The 20,185-nt window shown below is 32.2% G+C and overlaps 1 protein-coding gene across 1 annotated transcript; it reads left to right on the top strand.

Moving 5' to 3' along the window:
• Positions 1–18,077: 18,077 nt before the first annotated feature.
• On the top strand, positions 18,078–19,736 carry LOC146919975 (GATA transcription factor 20-like). The gene is made up of 2 exons (XM_085713360.1): positions 18,078–18,934; positions 19,023–19,736. Exons 1-2 carry the CDS (start codon positions 18,503–18,505, stop codon positions 19,260–19,262), a joined length of 672 nt encoding a protein of 223 aa, XP_085569486.1. The 5' UTR covers positions 18,078–18,502; the 3' UTR covers positions 19,263–19,736.
• The last annotated feature ends 449 nt before the right edge of the window (positions 19,737–20,185 follow it).

The following is a 20,185-nucleotide window of genomic DNA, read 5'->3' on the forward strand; positions in this document are numbered from 1 at the left end:
AGTCGAAGCAATTACAAGAATATTTCTAGTAGAAAATTATTCAGAATCTCTAGAAAGAGTTCACTAATAGACCCATGGGATAAGTCATTCGTCTCATTCCCATCCAGATCATGAATGTTCGGAATCGAAATTATGCAAGGAGACATTGCTTTTGCTAATGCGAATTGAAGTGTGAGAAAAAATCGGTCTATTTCTGGTATGATATCCTCAAGTATCGGATCCTCCATACTTAGAAACTCCAAATGATTATCATAGTTATGGTTGAGATAGTCATTATCATATCTATCCAAATTATAGAAAATATCCTCATTCCTAGGTAAAAAACTGTAAATGGTACCCTCTCTATCATAAAAAAGATCATCATCATCATCATCATCATCATCATCATCATCATCAAAAAGATCATTAATATCAAAACATTTAGGATAGTTATCCAGGGAACTTGTCTAGAGATACTATAATGAAAGGAACATAGGAGTTTGTCGCTAGATATTTGACCAAATAGGATCGTCTAGTTCCTACGTAACCTATCACTAAAATACCCCTATGAGGGGATAGGGCTAAGCGGGGCGAAAAGGGTTTTCCATGAGATGGGAAATCCAAACAATTAGCCCCGCACAGGTTTCTGAATAAGTGATTGTCTGATAATGAGCGAGGAACATCCGTCTTTCTGCTAAGCAGGATGTATTGAACTCATAATTTAGTAGATACTTTTTATGAATGTCAATTAAATTTCGTAAGTAAATTGTTCCCGATTGCTCAATCATTTGATAACCAGAGTTATTCTTTGATAAATGATCACTATTAGTCAGACTCAATAAAAGTTGATCAATCCTTTTTTCTGTCGATAAGGTAGAGAACTGAACCATGAATTCCCTTTCTTTATCAGCAACGAAATCACTGTTCAAGATCCAGGATTCTATTTTATCATTAATCCAATCACTATTCATATTTTTCTTTTTCTTATCAAGGTATAGATCGCTTTATTTGTATGACTTACATGTCTAGTATTTCTCAAAAACGTGATTCAATTGATGGGAATATAAATAATGCGACCTCCGCATGTAAAGTGTCATATTAATTATCTCATTAAACAAAAAATTCTCATCTATGATTAAAAAAAAAAAATCTCATCTAATTGAAATAAAATTATTAATAAACTAATTTAATATTTTTTCAATTATTTAACTAAATCAATTAATCAAAAGGACACTAGATTCCTAACCCTCTGTTCTCGCCGGTCACATGTCTGGTGCATTCACCACCACCGCCACCCGTTGCTATGTCTTCTTTTCTGGTCAGGAAAAGTTTAGGTGGGTTCGGCTCTGGTCACCACCAGGGTCAGGGCACGCCTCCGGGCCCAAAGGGCACTTATAGAGGTACTTACAGATCACCCACCAACACTGCCCTCACATCGGCGGAGGGAATCGAACACACAACCTTCTGCAAGGAAGTGGCCCGTTCCTTACCAACTGAGCCAACGTGTGTTGGTTATTGCTATGTCTTCTTTTGTTCATGTTTTGATTAATTGATTTAGTTAATAAATTAAAATTGTACTGGATTGTTCAATACAAATTTTATCTATTTTAAATGAGTAATGTTTAATAGTATATGTTGAAAAATTAATAAATCTTCTCATTAGTACATCATTTTGTTTTCGTACCAACAAAAAGTGAACAGTAACGGCCAATTTTAGAAACAAGTAGTGGCCAATTATAGAAACAACTTCCCTCAAAAAAAATTTAGAAACAACTCAACAACTAATAAACCAATAAAAAGTTTTCTTCAAAAAAAAAGAAAACTAAGTTGAACAAGACTAAACTTATAAGCAGCCATCAACTTTATAGAGACCAAAAATAAATTTAACAAAAGATAAATGTTAACTACCCATTTTTTAACCTAGATGTTTCAACAGGGCCGTTCCTAGGAAAATGGAGGCTCGGTTCTCATAAACAAGAGAGGCCCCTAATAAAAATATGTATTTTTTTAAAAGAGAAAAAAATTATATTATTTGTTTTATTTTATTTTTTGAGAGGATAATTATAATATTTGCTGTTAAACTTTGCTATTTTATACGATAATTATGTGCCCAAAATTACAAGTGCTCTAAAATAATAAAAAAATATTGTGTTTTTATTTGTAAAGATGTAGTTTAATAGGTTGAGTGAATTAAGGAGATAATAGAGAATATGGAGGACATATGAGTATTTTGGCTGTAATATATGCTGGAAAAAAAATTAATGAAAAAGGTAAAAAAAAAAATTAAAAAAAAATAAATGAAGAGAGTTGAACCCATGACTTCAAGAAGACAAAAAAATTAAAAAAAAATAAATGAAGAGAGTTGAACCCATGACTTCAAGAAGACTTCAAGGCACTACCACTAGGCACAATGCACTACCACTAGGCCGCTTCTACACCATTGTAAGTTTAACAGCATTATTAATATATATGCCTATATCTACACCATTGTAAGTTTAACAGCATTATTAATATATATGCCTATATTTTACATTCATGTTACAAATAAAAAAAAAAAAAAATTGGGCCCCTAAATTTTAGAGGCCCGGTTCAGTAGCGCTGCTTACACCCCCTAGGGTCCGGCCCTGTGTTTCAATACACTCTCTTTTTATTCGGTAAAATTCATACGGACCTACCATATTCAAGTGACCCATATGATATAATGAGTTCCATATACATTTCAATAAATAAAAGAGAGTATGTTGAAATGTATGTTATAGAATGTGTTTATGACATTATTTTTAAAAAAAATTAAGAACAGAGAACATGGCGTTTTAGCAAAAATAGGGGTGTTGATAGGCTTGCCCAAAGCCTAATCCATTTGAGCTAAGAGCAATTAGCTCATGAGTTTGACTACGAATTCTGCTCTTTACCCAATCCGTTTCGCTCATTCTCAAGTGAAATGATCAAAATACCCCTGCGTGAGTTAACTTATACTTCTTGCGTGACTAGTCACGCAGCGTGAGTTAACTCACGCTAGTTTAATAATTCCAAAGGCATAAACTTTCACAAGCATAAATCACGTGTGGGTAACAACGTTTTGTAATTTTAATAAAAAAAAAATAGAAACTATAGCAACAGAAATAGTGTGATCATTTACTCCTTCATCTGATTCTGGTTTTCTTACTTTTACGTGTTATGCAATCAACATTACACGTATTCAGCAACATGCAATGCAAAATTTGGAATCATTGCTTAGGGTCAACAGGAAAAGAGAAGGTAGTTGGGACTAAAGACTAGTATGGTACTTTATTGGTCAGTTAATATGAAGCAATTCTTTTTCTATATTTGATGATTCCTTAGTCCTTTGATGGCTACACAACAATCAAACGTGATTATGCCTTTGGAATTATTTAACTAGCTTGAGTTAATTCACGCTGGTGTAAATCTCTGCGTGAGTTAAGTCATGCAGAATTAACACTAGCGTAACTTAAGTCACGTAAGGGTATTTTGGACATTTACTTTGGGAATGAGCAGAAATGTTTGGGTAAAGAGCAAAATTCTTTGATTACATGTAAAGAGACTAGCCCAATATACCGATAATTTTTTTTTTTTATATAAAGATCATATGTCCTAAATTTTAAAAATATGATCATTGTTGTTTCCACTTCAGTTTTTGCTTAAAAATATATGGAAATTACACATTTAATCTCAACGGTAGTTAACTATCGTTTGGGAACAAAGAAAACGAAGGAAACCGAACGGTAGTTGACTACCGTTGAGAATATATGTGTAATTTTCATGTGTTTTCAAGCAAAAACTGAAGTGGAAAGAACAATTTTCTAAAAATAAAGCCATCATTGCCTAAGAAAAACTAAGGCCACCATTTTGGTACGAATCCACCATTTTTTTTAAGGAGAAGTACAAAACCGCCTTAACCTATCTGAATTGGTCTAACAATATTGGTTTGGGACCTTGGAGTATGTTACTCTTAGAGTCCGTTTGATTCAACTGAGGGGAGGGGAGAGATGAGATTTTAATGGAGGGGAGAGAAAGGGAGGAGAAGGGATGAGAGATATTTTAATTAAAAATATGTTTGGTTTAAAGGGAGAGATTTTAAAATTAATTTACCGTTTTACCCTTAAACTGAATTATATACACGAAAATGTTTGTTTTTACGATTTCATAGACCGACGAAAAGTTGTTACAAAGATAACATAACCTTATTTAAAAAAAAAATCTTAACAATAATAAAAGCTGTTATAAGGATAATACTCCCTCAGTCTCTATATCTAACCACCCATTTGACTTTATTTTTATCCCTAAATCTAAACCCCTTTTCAAATTACTAGATGCATTTATTTTTTTTCTTTCCTAAACATACCCCTAATCAATACTACTAACTTGTTTTGAAATTTAAAAAGTCAAATTTAATACATATACAAACAAAGGACAATATGGTAATATTAACACACAAAACAGACATAATAATTACATTGTCAGCATTTCTTAAGAAATGTGAAAAAAGTAAAGGGAGGTTACATTAAGGGACGGAGGGAGTATATATTAATATTAATAATAATAAAAGTTGTTACACGGATAGTACAACCTAATTAATAAAAGTTGTTACATGGATAATATTGAGATTTAAAATCAATCTAAGTATAATTTTGACAATACAATAATTTTTTTAAAGAGATCCTCTCCCATCTCCTCCGAAAAACTCCAATTTGGGAAAGCAAAAAGTGGGTCTTGAAAAGATTTTGCTTCCCTCCCAGTCCCTTCCAAAAATTGAACCAAACACGTCAAATTAAAAATATTCCCTCCCCTCCCCTCCAAAACTTTCGAATCAAGGTTTCAAGTTCGATTCTTTCCGATGCTGATTTTTATGGACTAGTTTGACTTCTTCAACAAATATTTATTTCCTTTTGTAAAAAAAAAAATTGTCAATCTAACAACACCACTATAATTGATTGCTTCTAATTAATGAAAGAAAAATGCTACGAGAGACTTGTTCACGGCAATCTCAAGAGGGGACAATTATAACTGCAACATTAACTCCTTCACAATCAAAGACAGGGCCGGCACAAGGACCACGTGACCCAAGCAAGAGTTCTATACTTCAAAATTTTCGGTTGAAAAAAAGCCTCAAAATATTTTAAGTTACTTATAAATATATAATATGAAAATTTATGAATAAATGTTTCGCAAGTTGAGTTGGTAAAAGAGAAGGCCTCACATTTCTTTGTTCAAGGTTTAACTCTTTGACTCCAACAAATCTAAAATTTACTTTATTTATTTTCATAAAATTTATGTAATTTTCTTATTGCAAAAGGCCTCATAATAAAAATTGTTTTAGATCTCTAAACTTGTTGGGCCGGACTGATCAAAGCCAGCCATGTATTCCATTGAAAAGAAAATTTATCGGCTCTAAACTTTCGTGATAGGATTCACTATGTTTTCCTTTGCTAGAAATAACACAACTCTTAATAAAATCTCCGACAATTGAAGCATTTTGACCCCAAAAAGCAATTGAAGGGAGAAAAAAAAAACATGTCATCTACTTCAATGTAATAAAATTTGTATGTTAATATTTGTTTAGAACCAAAAATAATCTAACAGTAATTCTGCATTATAGAAAGAAAGGGAAAAATTCGTAAGATCTGACTCAAGTGATAATGTGACATTATCTAAATTGTTAGAGTTGGCATTTTTTCATTGTTACCAAAATTCAAACTCATGATATCCTCTTTGTGATCTAGACTTGACATTTTTTCATCGTTACCAAAGCTCAAACTCATGACCTTGTTTTCGTGTATATGAATATTCATGTGATGTTTGTCTAAAAAAAAAAAAAATCTCATCATCATAAAGTCGTTTCATATTCTCCTTTAGCTAAGATACTTAACTTTCTCATTTTAAACAAACTATTTTTAAACTTTTTTTAACAAATATTTTATATGTATTTTTTAAACAAATTAAGAAATCGAGCACTATAATTATTTTCTAAATATAATTAAGACCAAAAATCACAATTTGTTTTAACAAAATTAAAATATGACACTTGAGAAATAAAAAAAGTTCAATCTTAGAATTGGAGGCCATTATCGTAAGCATGGGACCAAATTAGTGCAAATAAACCTAAAAATAATGCAGTGTAATTATTTATTTTTACAAAGATAAAATTTTCATGGTGATGTTTTTTAGATACAATTACTTAACTAATTAATTATACAAATTAACAAAAAATTTGATCTTCGAATGTATGAGATGCTGTCCTTGTAGTCCTTACTTATATCAAAATTGCAAACACACCTCTAACTCGTCTTTTATTAATGGACTAAGTTACCAATGAAAGATACAATGGAGAATTAATTTGATCACCCAAAAACATATTTGAGGACCAAAATATCAAATAAAAGAGATATTTACAAATGTATTTAAAATTTCTATACATTCCAACACTATAATGACAATATCTCACCCATTCAACAATCAAAATGGTTTACCCTTACTTATTTACTTCATTTATTATTTGCTTTGCCTTGGGAGTATATTTGATTTTACGTTCAAAATTTAAAAAGGGAATACTAGCTAACAAGGGGTCGGTTATTATTTAACTATACTTACTTCTCTCTTTCACCCGGTCCTAGTTTCTTAGAACTTCTGCATTCTCTATAAGTTTTCACTTCCTTTTTCTTTATTCCCCAGAGATAGTGTGACTTTGGTTCTTTTCTGATCTCAAATCATACATATGATTAAACTTTTAACCGCTTTTAATTTAAATAAGTAGTTTTACGTAGTCCCCGTGAGCTTAGCTCAATTGGTAGGGACATTGCATAATTTATGCAGGGACCGGGGTTTGAACCCTGGACACCCCACTTCTTCACATTTAATTGTGTGAGCTCTAGCCTTTAGGCTACTAGACCTAAAAAAAAACAAAGTAGTTTTACGTAAATTAAGTTTTAATTTTTTTCCTTGGATTTTTCTTCATGAATTCGTCGTTTGAGTGTAGTGTTGTTTTATTTTTCGTCTTAAAGCTTCGTTGTTTGGTTTAAATTGAAAGATCAACCTTGATCAATTGCAGATATACAATCAACGATTTAAACTTCAACAATGTACAGATCCAGAAACATAAGCATTTCAGTCTCATTGATTTTGTTATGCATTTTGCTATTTTATGTTATTAACATATAGATACTACGGGTTTGCTTGCAAATTCATCATTTTTTCGTCTTTAACGATGTTGAATTTGTGTTTGTTTTCAACGTACTCTATCAATTTGAATGCTTAAAAGCTGTTTTTTAGTCAAACAAAAAATCAATTATTGTTCAAAGATATACTCACCTGAACCAAAATACTTGAGCTAAAAAATAGACTTATTTGTATAAGTCTTTAAACATAATCACTCCAATTAACATGAACGACAAATGGCAATATAATAACAACTTAAAAACCGGAAAAGATAAAGAAGTGTTCTTTTAAGGCACATATTACTACTATATACAATGTTTAAAAACCTTTGACCAAAAAGTTTAGATCACACCAGAGGAGGGAGACAATTAGAGGTTACAGATTGTGATCTCAGATGTTATGGTACGGACAATAAGCAAACTTTTTAGGTAGGATGCCCCTATTAGAGGTTTCTTCTCATCCCTTTTCTAAAATGTTGGTCCTTGCCTCCCCCTTGGTTTACTACTTTAATTTTTGCTTTTTTTTTTTATTTTTTATTTTTTATTTTTAACTTCTGTTATTCTTATTCTTCAATGTTGGTATACTTTGAAAGCCTTATACTGAATGACTATGCCAAAGAAGAATATCCCCGTCAACAACATAATAACTGGACCACTAAAATCCCAATTTACCAAGCTAAAAAGGTGTATGGTCTCGATGGGATCATCTAATTTGAACCCAAAAGGAAAAATAAAAATATCCCTAACCCCTACTAAGACAAACATTCCAGTTGTATGTTGTTGCTTTTGAGGAATGCAATTTTATTCGTTCCCAAAGTTTATTTTAGTAATAATTGTGTTGTTTGTTTTATACTACTCCACATGACATTTCTAATAAAAATATACTCCCTCCGGTCCTAAATATAAGCAAATTTGACTTTTTAGATATTCATTCAATTAAAGATGTATGTGGTCCATAATATGAACCACATACATCATTAATTAAATGAACCTAAAAAGTTAAATTTGCTTATATTTAGGACCGGAGGGAGTATATAGACATTGTTGAATACATTTGCATGCATGCAGTATAAGAAATCCTTCCACGATACCCACGTGGCATCTTGGTATATGTTATTTTTGTGTAGCATTTTGGTTGATGATAGTATTATAGAATTTGGATCCTTTGGTCTTTCTTTCTCCTTCTTCTCCCTATGCTATAAAGGAGAGATAGACAAGAGCATTTTTGTTTTTGTTTTTTGTAGAACTTAAAATTATTTTTGTTATGACTTTTATATCTATCTTTCTCATCACATGAAAAAATAATCATCGTAAACACAATATTCATTTACTTAAAAGACATGACATTGTTATGTATAATCCTTTGAACTCTACGTAGAATTAAGGCCGACAACCTCTAGTGCTAGAAAACCAAAAGTGTCAGCAAATGGTATAGAAACATATTGAATATGTTTTCTCTTGTTTGACCACTTTGCTTGACACGACATTGAAGGTTGTATGTCCCACCATAAAATCCCCGATCCCTAATATTACAAGTGGTGAAACAATCAAGTCCACACATGCATGTTTTCCTCCTATCAACATGTACATCATAACATCTGTTAGTCTAAATGTCGATCTTTCATCTAGGGCGTCCGTCAAGAAGTTCAGTGGTGTCCCTTTCTTCATCGATACTCCCTCCTCGCTTGAACATATTCACTAACATTTGATTTTTCAAATCATTTTTTGTTGTATTTTATTCCGAGGAGAGTGTTAGCTCAATGTTTTAAAAACTAAATGGGACTGACATCAGTTCAACAAAAAATTAGATTTATTGTCGTTCTTGTCAACTTACTCAACCGGTTTGGTGCACTTGAATCAGGAAGACATCACCTCAACCACAATTTGTTAAAATCAGTTGATTCGCCTAAACAGAGTGACTCAGATTTTACACTATTTTTAGAGAGACCCATATATATGGTTTAATATCTATACAAATTTTCTATAGAAACTGAGTCATCCAATTTGATCTAATTCAATCATGCAGTTCAGACAATAGTCTAATTATTAATCTAGTTATTGGACCGATAATTGTATGACTTATTAATCAATGACTGAGCTGTTATATATTTAAAGGGAAATCACTTGTTAGGGCACTTGTCAAGAAGTCTAAAGAAGACATTTTGACTTAGAATAATGCATTCGATGCATTAAAACTTTAAAAAGTAACTTTTTCTACTTAAACATTATCACTTATTTTCATTTTTGTATCCTTAACAAATACCCTAAGAGAACTTGTTAGTATGACCCATATTTAAAGGGTAGTGTTATCTATTGTGCCCTAAAGGCACATGTAAAGAAATCTAAAAGAAAAAATATTTTCAAAAAATTTGTGCATTCAATTCATTAAAAAGTTAAAGATTAAATGCAATGTACACATTTCAATAAATTATTTCTTTATTTGAATCATTAACTTGTACTCCACGAATACTACTATTGTTGATTACTGAAATGATTGATATTATATGGTGTACGATTTTGGCAATTATTTTGGCAATGTGGCCAAATACATTGGGAAATTGAACATTATATAAGGTGAGTCCCACAAAATCCAACGAGCCACGTAACATGATGATTAACAAGAGCATTACATATAAGACCGTGCAAAACTGCAATTGAATTGTGAGGCGGTTCCTAGTAATGGCATCATGCACGCTCACCCTCGTTTTCCGTTTGTACATTAGTACTAGTATCTTTTGAATCCAATGAAAATCAAATGGATACATGATTTAAGCAAATCCTAGATTGAGAAATAATTGCTAGCACTATCAGATTCTCACTTCAGAGTTTGTTTGCTAGCACTATCAGATCTCCCAAATCCTATCAATTTGGGATATACTATCACATTAGTGACAGATCCATAAATTTTAATAAGTTTGGTCAAAGTTATATCATAAAAATTTATATAAACACATGCAAAAATTATATAAGTTATGTTTATAATTGTTTTAAAATGTTGATTTTTTAAAAAATATTTTTCCATTTTTAGTTGACTATAAAAAATATAACCTTAATTAATTATTTTTTCAACCACCAATGTCAATCACATAACCTTTTTCAACAAATATAAGAGTAGTTTAAAATATAATAGTAGTTTTATGATCTTACTAACGATATGCTCTAAGAGAATTGGTTAAAGATTTCATAAAAGAAAGTTTTATTTTAAAAATTAGCGTTATTTTTATCGATATAATAATTATAACAATTTTTTTTATAAAAAATAACTTCTTTTGATTTCTTTTCTTAGAAGTTAGAACACTCATAATTAGGATCCTTCTTAGTTTTGTAATTTTTTGTAGTGTTATAAATGAACTATGTAAAAATAATATTACTATATAAGTGGGATCAAACTTCTAAAAAAAATGTTGATTTTTTTTAAAATATTTTTCCATTTTTAGTTGACTATAAAAAATATAACCCTAATTAATTATTTTTTCAACCACCAATGTCAATCACATAACCTTTTTCAACAAATATAAGAGTGGTTTAAAATATAAGAGTGGTTTTATGATCTTACTAACGATATGCTCTAAGAGAATTGGTTAAAGATTTCATAAAAGAAAGTTTTATTTTAAAAATTAGCGTTATTTTTATCGATATAATAATTATAACAATTTTTTTTTTTATAAAAAATAACTTCTTTTGATTTCTTTCTTAGAAGTTAGAACACTCATAATTAGGATCCTTCTTAGTTTTGTAATTTTTTGTAGTGTTATAAATGAACTATGTAAAAATAATATTACTATATAAGTGGGATCAAACTGCATAAATATATAATTTTAGGTTAAAAACACAATAAGCAAGTGGAGACAAGTGGGGTCTGGTGACCCCATTGCCCCCACATTAAATCCGTGCATGATGCACATATGAGGAATGCTATGAGCATTTTTTTAGACGTCGCTTTGTTATTGAAAGAAACTCATACGTTTTATATATCGTAGAATTGAGTTTCACATAAAGTGGTGAGACTCGTAGAATTGAGCTTCACATAAAGTGGTGAGACTCATATGTGTTTCATACTATAAGAGAATGAGTGTTAAAAAAGATAATGTTCTTAACATTTCTTATGAAGTAGAACAACATATTTTCCAGGTCTTGTTTCACTTGTACTCTAAAGACACAAGTTAAAGAATTTCAAAATAAAAATTTTGTATTGTAAGAAAGTAATTTTTGAACTTGAATTTGAATAAACCTTGTTAAACAATTTTTTTTTAAAACATAATTTTAAGATATAATTATTATATGTAGATAAGTGAATATTTTTCGTTTCGGAAACAAAGAATTTAATTTAAAGAGAGATATACATAAAAATAAGTTAAATTTCGCTATCAAGTGAGTTTCATTATCATCAATTTATATTTAAATATTTATAAGTTTGTATGTGTCTACATCTCTTCATATAGAATCCTTCATTTCTATGAGAAATGCGGAGACCCTAACTTTACATTTTCGGACAATATAGTTCCCACAAATTCTTAGTCTTAATGATTTGTATTAGATTTCTTTTTCGACCCTAACACACGGGGATTAGTTGTGAATGTAACCGTCCTAGCTAATTTATAGGTTATTACATTAGCTTTCTAATAATTTGTTATTTTATTCCTAATACCGGCTCTTTTAAGATTTATCATGTATTACCTCCCTCCTTAATTATAAGACCCGAAGTAAATTGAAGGACTATTTATGAGACCCATTTGCAAAACAATGAGATACAAATGAACCTTAACCTAATAAAAAAGTGTTGATAATGTAATGTAACGTGGATTGGTTTCTTGGGGTAATGAATTGTAATTTGATCATCGTAGTTTACAAAGGGAATGGAGAGCATCTTTTGAAAAGCGGTGGTCGTCCCGTTTGTCGACCTGTGTTTTTTCATCAATCTCAATACGATCTGATTCTTTACTCTTCTCCGTGAATGAATGTTTTTGAATCTTTCCATCGAATTATCGATATTCCAGAGGACTTTATTTTGTTTGAGCTTGGTTATGATTGATTATGTGGTGGGGTATAGTACTTCTCACTCTTAGTTTTTCTTACTCCATCCGTCCCGGAATATCTGACCCATTTACTAAAAAAAGTGTCACAAAATAACTGAGTCATTTCAATTTTCAATACAACTTCCATCATTCCCAATACAATATAACTCTAATTAATACTACTACTTTTATCATTCCCAATTCAATATATTCCACTTTCCCATTTATTTATACATTTTTCTTAATCTGTGTGAAAAACCAAACTGGATCAGATATACCGGGACGGAGGGAGTATTAAAAAACTATACTCCCTCCGTCCTGGAATATCTGAGTCAGTTTGGTTTTTCACACAGGTTAAGAAAAATGTATAAATAAAGGAGAAAGTGAAATATATTGAATTGAGAATGATGAAAGTAGTATTAATTAAAGGAGTAATGATATTTTGACATCCATTTGATGACAACTTTGTTGACAACCTTGTTTTTCTCACTTCTTATTGGTCAAAAACAATGGAGAGAGAAAAAGGAAGAGAGAGGATAACATCATGTGAGTATGAGAGAGAAAGTTGTCCAAAAGTTGTCAAAAAATGGTTGTCAAAATATCATTTCTCTAATTAAAGTTATATTGTATTGGGAATGATGAAAGTTGTATTAAAAATTGAAATGAATCAATTATTTTGGGACACTTTTTTAGTAAATGGATCAGATATTCCGAGACCAAGGGAGTATAGTTTAGCTACACTTTTGTTATTTTCTAAGTTCTACATTCTACTACTATCTTTGACCCAAAGAAACCTCTCTCTCTCTCTCTCTAGTGGACATGACACTCCTCAGTAAGCCAAGTATTTGAAGCAACGTTGCTTTGATCATTGCTAGACATGGCAAAACAACCCGGACCCGCCGGGTCTCCCCCGCTCCCGCCCCGATTTTAACGGGGAAAAGCCGAATTAACTGGGTCCGGGTCCGGGGAAAACCCGTAGGTTTAATGCGGGGGCGGGGCCGGGGGATACTCACACCCGCCCCGCACCCACCCCCGCCCCGCACCCGTGAATGAGAATTTACCTTATTACCCTTATTTTCCTTAAATTAGAAGGGGTATATAAAGAGAAGAAAGCTGTGAAACCTAATTTCATTTGTCTTCACTTCACTACTTCAGCCGCCGCTGTACTGTACTCTTCCAATTCCTCTTCAATCAATTTCGTTAAGTTCATTTTGTCAATTTCCTCTTCAATTCCTACTTCAGCCGCTGTACTGTACTTTTTACCGTTAAGTTCATTTTGTTAATTTTGATATGGAAATAAACATGTCAACTAGCAACTAGTTCGACAGATGACAGATCCATGCTATCCCTTTTAAACAAATAATTATTTCCTACCATTCAAGCACCTTTTTAGTCTTTGAGATTCAGCACCTTGTTCATCATAATTTAACGGAATTTAATTGAGCAAGTTCGAAAAATTTATGTCTTTGAGATTCAGCACCTTGTTCATCATAATAAACATGTCAACTTTATGTTCTGCTGCTATACAAATGTTCTTAATTGTCATATTCCATATTAGTATAGCATTTCAATTTAACTCAGTTTTTTTCCCTTCTGAGTTATATATAAATGTAATAACATATCTGTATAAATAATATTCAGAGTGTTAATTTGTTTTAATTATCTTGCCATTGAAATATGAAAACAGGCTTACTGTTATAAAAAAAAAGGCTTGCTGTATTTTTTTTTTTAATACACTTTTAATGGGTGGGGGTGGGTGCGGGGCCGGGGAAACCCGTCCCTGTTGGGGGCAGGTCTGGGTGTGGTCTTTTTATCCCCGCCGGGTCTGGGGGCGGGGGCGGGGCTGTGTACCATCAGACGGGGTCGGGGCTGGGTGTGTTAAAACCCGCCCCCGCCCCGCCCCGTTGCCATGTCTAATCATTGCAGAGTATCCCATCTCAGATACCTTTTTCACTTTCTCTCTTTGTATCTTTTTCTTACTGCCATCCAAGATCTATCAAAATCTCATCATCTACTCTCGTCTATCTATAATTTAAATAAATTAAATTATTATTACAGTTGGGCCAATAAGAGTTATAATTATTTTGTTTTGAAAATGTTTTTAGAGTTATTAGTTTGTTTTAATTAATAATGTTATTTGTAGACAATTAATCTTGATTATAGGATCAAATTGACTGTATTTAGCACCGAAAAATATTCTTTTCTTCATCTATAAGACTATAACTAGAGTTCACATTCCTTGAATTCATGTAATATTGGTATACGAGAAGTTCTAGCAACATTATTTTTATAAGATTCACTCTCTTGTTAGATGAAATTAATGTGAATCTTACGCTTTTCGTATGAATGTACTTCGTTCGACACCTCAAATCTAACATTAATCATTAACGAAGGTCTAAACAACACAAGAGAGCAGAGAGACCCTTTAGCCACTTAGCCTCGATTATAAGCAATATTCATACCTGGAAAATCCATTGATACGTCGTTTATAAAAGATAAAATCGTGTGGGATTTACACAAGACTCCAAATGTGGATTGAGGGCAAAATAAAAGTTACATTCAAAAATCTACTAGAGCGGAGACCTATTGTCGACTTTAAGAAGAAAACAAGAACGTGAAACCAAAGTTAGTCATTAAAAAGGAGTAATAATTAATTTTTAGTCTTAAAAAAATGGAAACAACTTCGTTCGGATTGAACATTGTCACATCTAAATTGAACCCAAGTTCAATAGATACCCGCAAAAAATTTCACGATGGACGGGTAAATACCCACATTGTTGGGTATGAGCTTGGACTTGAGTAATTACCCGCAAATTTTAAAAGATATGGACGCAGGTACAAACACTCTAGTGTCCAACCCGACCCATGCCCGCACATTATACACTATAGTTATAATTTTAGTTTTTGATATTTATTGTAATATGATTTGTTTTTTTTATATTTTTAATCCTTTTTATTTTGGTAAATACTACGATTTGTAATATTTTATAATTGTTAAGAGATTTGAGACCAAACTTTAATTAAGTTGTTATCGTTTTTGTTATTTATTGTCTTTTTGTTGTTAAAATGCAGGTAATGAGTACGGATACCAACGCTTAGATGTCCATAGGTTACAGAGACGTACACCAAATTTGTTGTCCATAAAGTATGAATTCAGATACGAAGATTTTTTATAAACACGGATATGAGGATGTGCACTATAGTACACTGTCTAAAGAGTACCGATTGCCTTTCCTAAGTCTAATTTAATTTCTTTAGGCACATATTATCGTCAAGAATCACATTGAGTTTTCACTCTAGATATTTGTCAAGAACGACATTGAGTTTTCACTCTAGAATTTATGAACTAACTTTTAAAAGCATTCTTGTATTATACTACTACGTACTGGAATGACACTGTTCTCGCATAAGCAACTGCTCCAAAAAAGCAAAGTTGTGATGGGTTTTAGATTCCAGGCACGAGGTTACTATCATGACGAGCTTGGCTTAGATTCATTCACGTGATTCCCATTGTACGGGTGGCCACAAAAACTGGTTGTTGGTGTGCTTTGTTTGTTGCTGCTGGATTGGATGCGATGGTCTATTATAACTACTAACGGAGGGGATGTTTGAGGAGTAGTCATTGTTATGTTGAAAAATATATCGTCTCATGTACATAAAAGATACTTCCCATTGGCCATTAATTTGGCATATCCCACACTCTCGTTAATCATGTGTGTGGCAAACACAGATGTTTATTTTTTCATGCTATGTGACTAATGGTGAATTTGAAAGAATTACAGTAAGTCATTGTAGTTTTGGGAAAACACATCCATGCAAGCCATCACAATTATTTTGGCACCCTCATCACTATCATTTTTTTTGGGGTGAAAGTCCACTATCCTTTTAATGCTATGTGTCGTTTTTTGTTTATAGAGTGGCTGAATCGCAGGCAATAAATCAAGTTCAACTCCGACCGCTTATCAAATGAAAAAACATTGTAAAAAAAAAAAAGCATCAAGCATAATAAAATCCTTATATCTCTATGGGTATATATCAAAGGAAAACTCTAAAACTAGTAAGTCTAACAAAAACTTTACGTGAGTAGGGTGTAAGTTATCGGTCCTGGAGGAAAAAAAATCTGCCGATTTGTTTTTTGGCTGTATATTAGGTATATTTTGCGCGCGTAACTGCGGACACTAATCACTTGAGTCTTGTAGGACTCAAATGAACGAAAAATTGTCCTTAATAATTTTACCTCTACTACTTGTCTAAGACTGGATTCGAACCTAATACATTGGTTTAACTAATTAAAAGAGACATATGTCATCTCATTTAAACACTTTTGGGTCCGTCATTGTTGTTTTGGAGAGAAAAAATTAAACTATTAAGTGTCACATTTAAATATGAGAAATATTATTTGAACATTTTCTTTTTTATAACTTATGATCACAAAAGATATACCAGACAATGTGGTTGTTTAATATTTTTTGTTTGCTTTAATTTTTCACTACTAGAAAAAGAAAATTTGTGACTGAAAAAATGAAATCTCTCACAAATTTCATCGTCACGAAATTTAGTGACGAAATTAGAAAGGAATGTCGGGTTTTTCCTCTCTAAATTTCCCTCGCTAATTTTTGCATATTTTAGTTGTGTCAATATCCACGTTGTTTTGTAAATATACCATCCGTTATAAAATATAAACTAAAGCGAGTCAAACAAAATTGATGTATTTGATTCAAAATTTGGTCTAAATACATCAACATTCTTTGGTCTACTTTTTCATATTTCATAACATGGATTATTTGATTGTCTTGTAAATTTTTCTAAAATGGTTTTTCAAATAGAGAAATGTTATTTGAAAAACCATTTTGCGACAACTTTCTCTTTCATACTCATATTGTGCTTTTACTTTCTTTCTCTATTGCTTTGGTTTTTACGTCAATACCTATATTTTTTTTTTGTATATTTTGATTGCCTCACAAGTTATTCCAAAAAATATTGTTCAAATAACATCAATATTTCAAATAACACATCTCTTCAGCAAAATGAGGCATACCATATCGAGTCAAAATCCTCTTCATTTATTAGTCTTTTCATTTCTTATCTGGAGAGATAAAAACACAAAAAAAATCTGAAAATAATTATGGAAAATGTTAACAAGTGCCCTAAGGGCATTGTTTAAGCATCTAAAAGTATCAACTTTTGCATTGAAAATTGTACGGTTATAACTTCACAAGTGTTTGACTTATATTTTCAAAACATAATTTCTTTTTATGAATTCCTTAAACAATGTCCTTAGGACACTTATTAACAAGACCCAATAATTAATAATTGCGAAACTCACTTAATGATAAGATTAACTACATAATTTTTTGCATCTATCTCTTATTAAATGACATTATGAATTTATTTTTAGGAAATTGTGAGAATTTTAACTCAGATCGTAGAGTATGTAATGTAAATATATACTCCCTCCGGTCTCAAATGTAAGAAACTTTTCATTTTTTTGGTTCATTCAATAAATGATGTATGTAGTCTATAATAAAGACCACATACATCATTTATTGAATGAATTTAAAAAGTGAAAAGTTTCTTACATTTGAGACCGCATGAAGTAGTAAGCATTATTATTGGGATTAGAGCGTGAGAGTGAATGTATGAGATAGGAGCGTGAGAATAAGGTTGGGGAAAGGAGGGAAAACTATTCCATTTTCCTTGGGAGGGTGGCAGTGACAGAGTGAGGCAGAGATACGGATACGGACAGAGGTTTTTGAGACACTAATAAAGCCTCGTGATCGGAGAAAAACCTTGCAGATAGATCCCTTGAAGACCGTTCCCTCTAGTCACGTGCCCTCTTTTGACCAACCCATCATACTTACACATTACACAACACAACCCCTTCTCTCTTTATCTTTATCTTTCTACTAGTATAAACTGAAACTATGCATTATGCAACAAGAAATCAAAATCATACATACTTACTTACATGAAGGGTGTCATAAACCAGTAGTAATTTTGCAGAGATATAATAGAAACTCAAACACTTGCTTACATTACATACCCTACAATCACACTCACTCCCTGACTTACCCTTCATTTCATTAATTTCATTGGGTCCCTCCCTCTATTTATCTCCTTTACTATATATATTTTGTATTTGTATGTACATGACTCCATTTGCAATTCACGACAACGTGGACTGCAGGTGCTGACTAGTATTTCGCCATTTTATTATCTTCAAACACTACAAGACAATTCTCTCTTCTCATATTTCAAACCTTTTATTATTACCATTCACTCTTCTCTACTCTAAAAACCCCTTCAAATCATTCATTTTCATTTCTCACACAAACAATGATGCATCGTTCATCTCAAGGGCAACACGTGATGGGACACTGTTCATGTGGTATGTTTCATGGACAAAACAACTCATTCTCAATGTTATTCTCTACACCTTATGATGAACCTGAAACCTATTGTTTCACTCCTAATTCTTCATCTTCTTCTTCTGTTGATTGTACTCTTTCACTTGGAACACCATCCACTCGATTCACTGAAGATGAAGAGAAAAGAAGCCGACATCATGAACGTCGTTCTGTCAAAAATTTCTGTTGGGATTTGCTAACACCTAAACAGTACAACAGTACTCAGTCTCAAACAAAGGCAACACGTGCAAATACCAATAATAACAACAACTCCAACAATGATTCTCTTCTTGCTCGTAGATGTGCAAACTGTGACACCACCTCCACACCGCTTTGGAGGAACGGTCCACGAGGCCCAAAGGTAAAAATACTCTACATATATATATATAACTATATGCATTCCAAATACCAACATGAAATATAACATTTTATGTTGAATGGAATTACAGTCACTATGCAATGCATGTGGGATCAGATTCAAGAAGGAAGAGAGAAGAGCAACTGCTGCAGCCGGCACACCGGCAACGCCATCTATCGGCATAATGGAATCAGCTTCGATGTATAACCACCACCATCACAACAACTCATGGTACGTACAACCACAGAACCAGAAGATGCAGTGTTTCTCTCCAGCAATGACTAACGAGTTCCGTTTCATTGATGAAACCAATCGGGAAGCACTTGGGTGACATAATGTCACCGTGACATTAAATCTGGATCACACAACACACATTGCCACACAACATCTGGGCCACACAACACATACAACACATCTGGGCCACACAAATCAACACCTTTGTGTGGCCCAGATTTAATGTCACGGTGACATTATGTCACCCAAGTATTTTCCGAAACCAATCATGATTCTGAAAATGGCATTCCATTTCTCTCTTGGAGACTCTAATTAATGTCACTGATAGAACAAGCCTCGTCGTTCATGACTTTACCCGATGAAGATGAAAAATATTAATAATAATGTTATAATAATAGATTTAGTAAAGCAGCTAGGACGGTCAAGACCAATGATAATGATGTAGAAGATGTTTTTGATTGCGATGGTTCTATGGTATCGTCACATGATGTTTTTTTTCCTGACCTTTTTTTTTTTTTTTGCATTTTATTTTGCTTCCTTTGACGAGAATGTGAGATAATTCTATTCTATATTCTTAGTTTGTCTTTTTATTTTTTTTTATTTTTTATGGACTACTTTAATTAACTTTCTCTTTCAGTTAGATGTATAACAACCTACATTTTTGTTGTTCAATTTCTCTATTAGAGTTTTTTTACAAAGATGCACTATCTCAATTGCAAGTCTTTGTGTCATGGTGTGCATGAAATACTATACATATTCGGTCTTATTTATAAAAAAAAGTTGAGTCAACAAAAGTTAACGGATTTGGACTGAATTTTTAACTAGATACAATACATCAAGTTTTGTTGACCAAACTTTTTCTTATAAATAGGACCTATATATATTTTTGCTGAATTCCACACCACACACGTTCATATACACGAATACAGATAGGTATGTACAGTACCGATGGTGGATTGGATTTAATTAGTTTGAAGCAAATCTGATCTGATGGTCCAAATCCAATGCCAATGTTTAGAA

Source organism: Medicago sativa, chromosome 5, assembly GCF_051527215.1.
Source record: "Medicago sativa cultivar Bolivia chromosome 5, Bolivia_mono, whole genome shotgun sequence".
Classification (NCBI taxonomy): domain Eukaryota; kingdom Viridiplantae; phylum Streptophyta; class Magnoliopsida; order Fabales; family Fabaceae; genus Medicago; species Medicago sativa.

Excerpts from the sequence above, each read along its gene's own strand:
- LOC146919975 (XM_085713360.1), top strand. The coding sequence starts at position 18,503 with ATGATGCATCGTTCATCTCAAGGGCAACACGTGATGGGACACTGTTCA. Across the intron at positions 18,935-19,022 it reads ACGGTCCACGAGGCCCAAAG|TCACTATGCAATGCATGTGG; the intron begins GTAAAAATACTC and ends ATGGAATTACAG.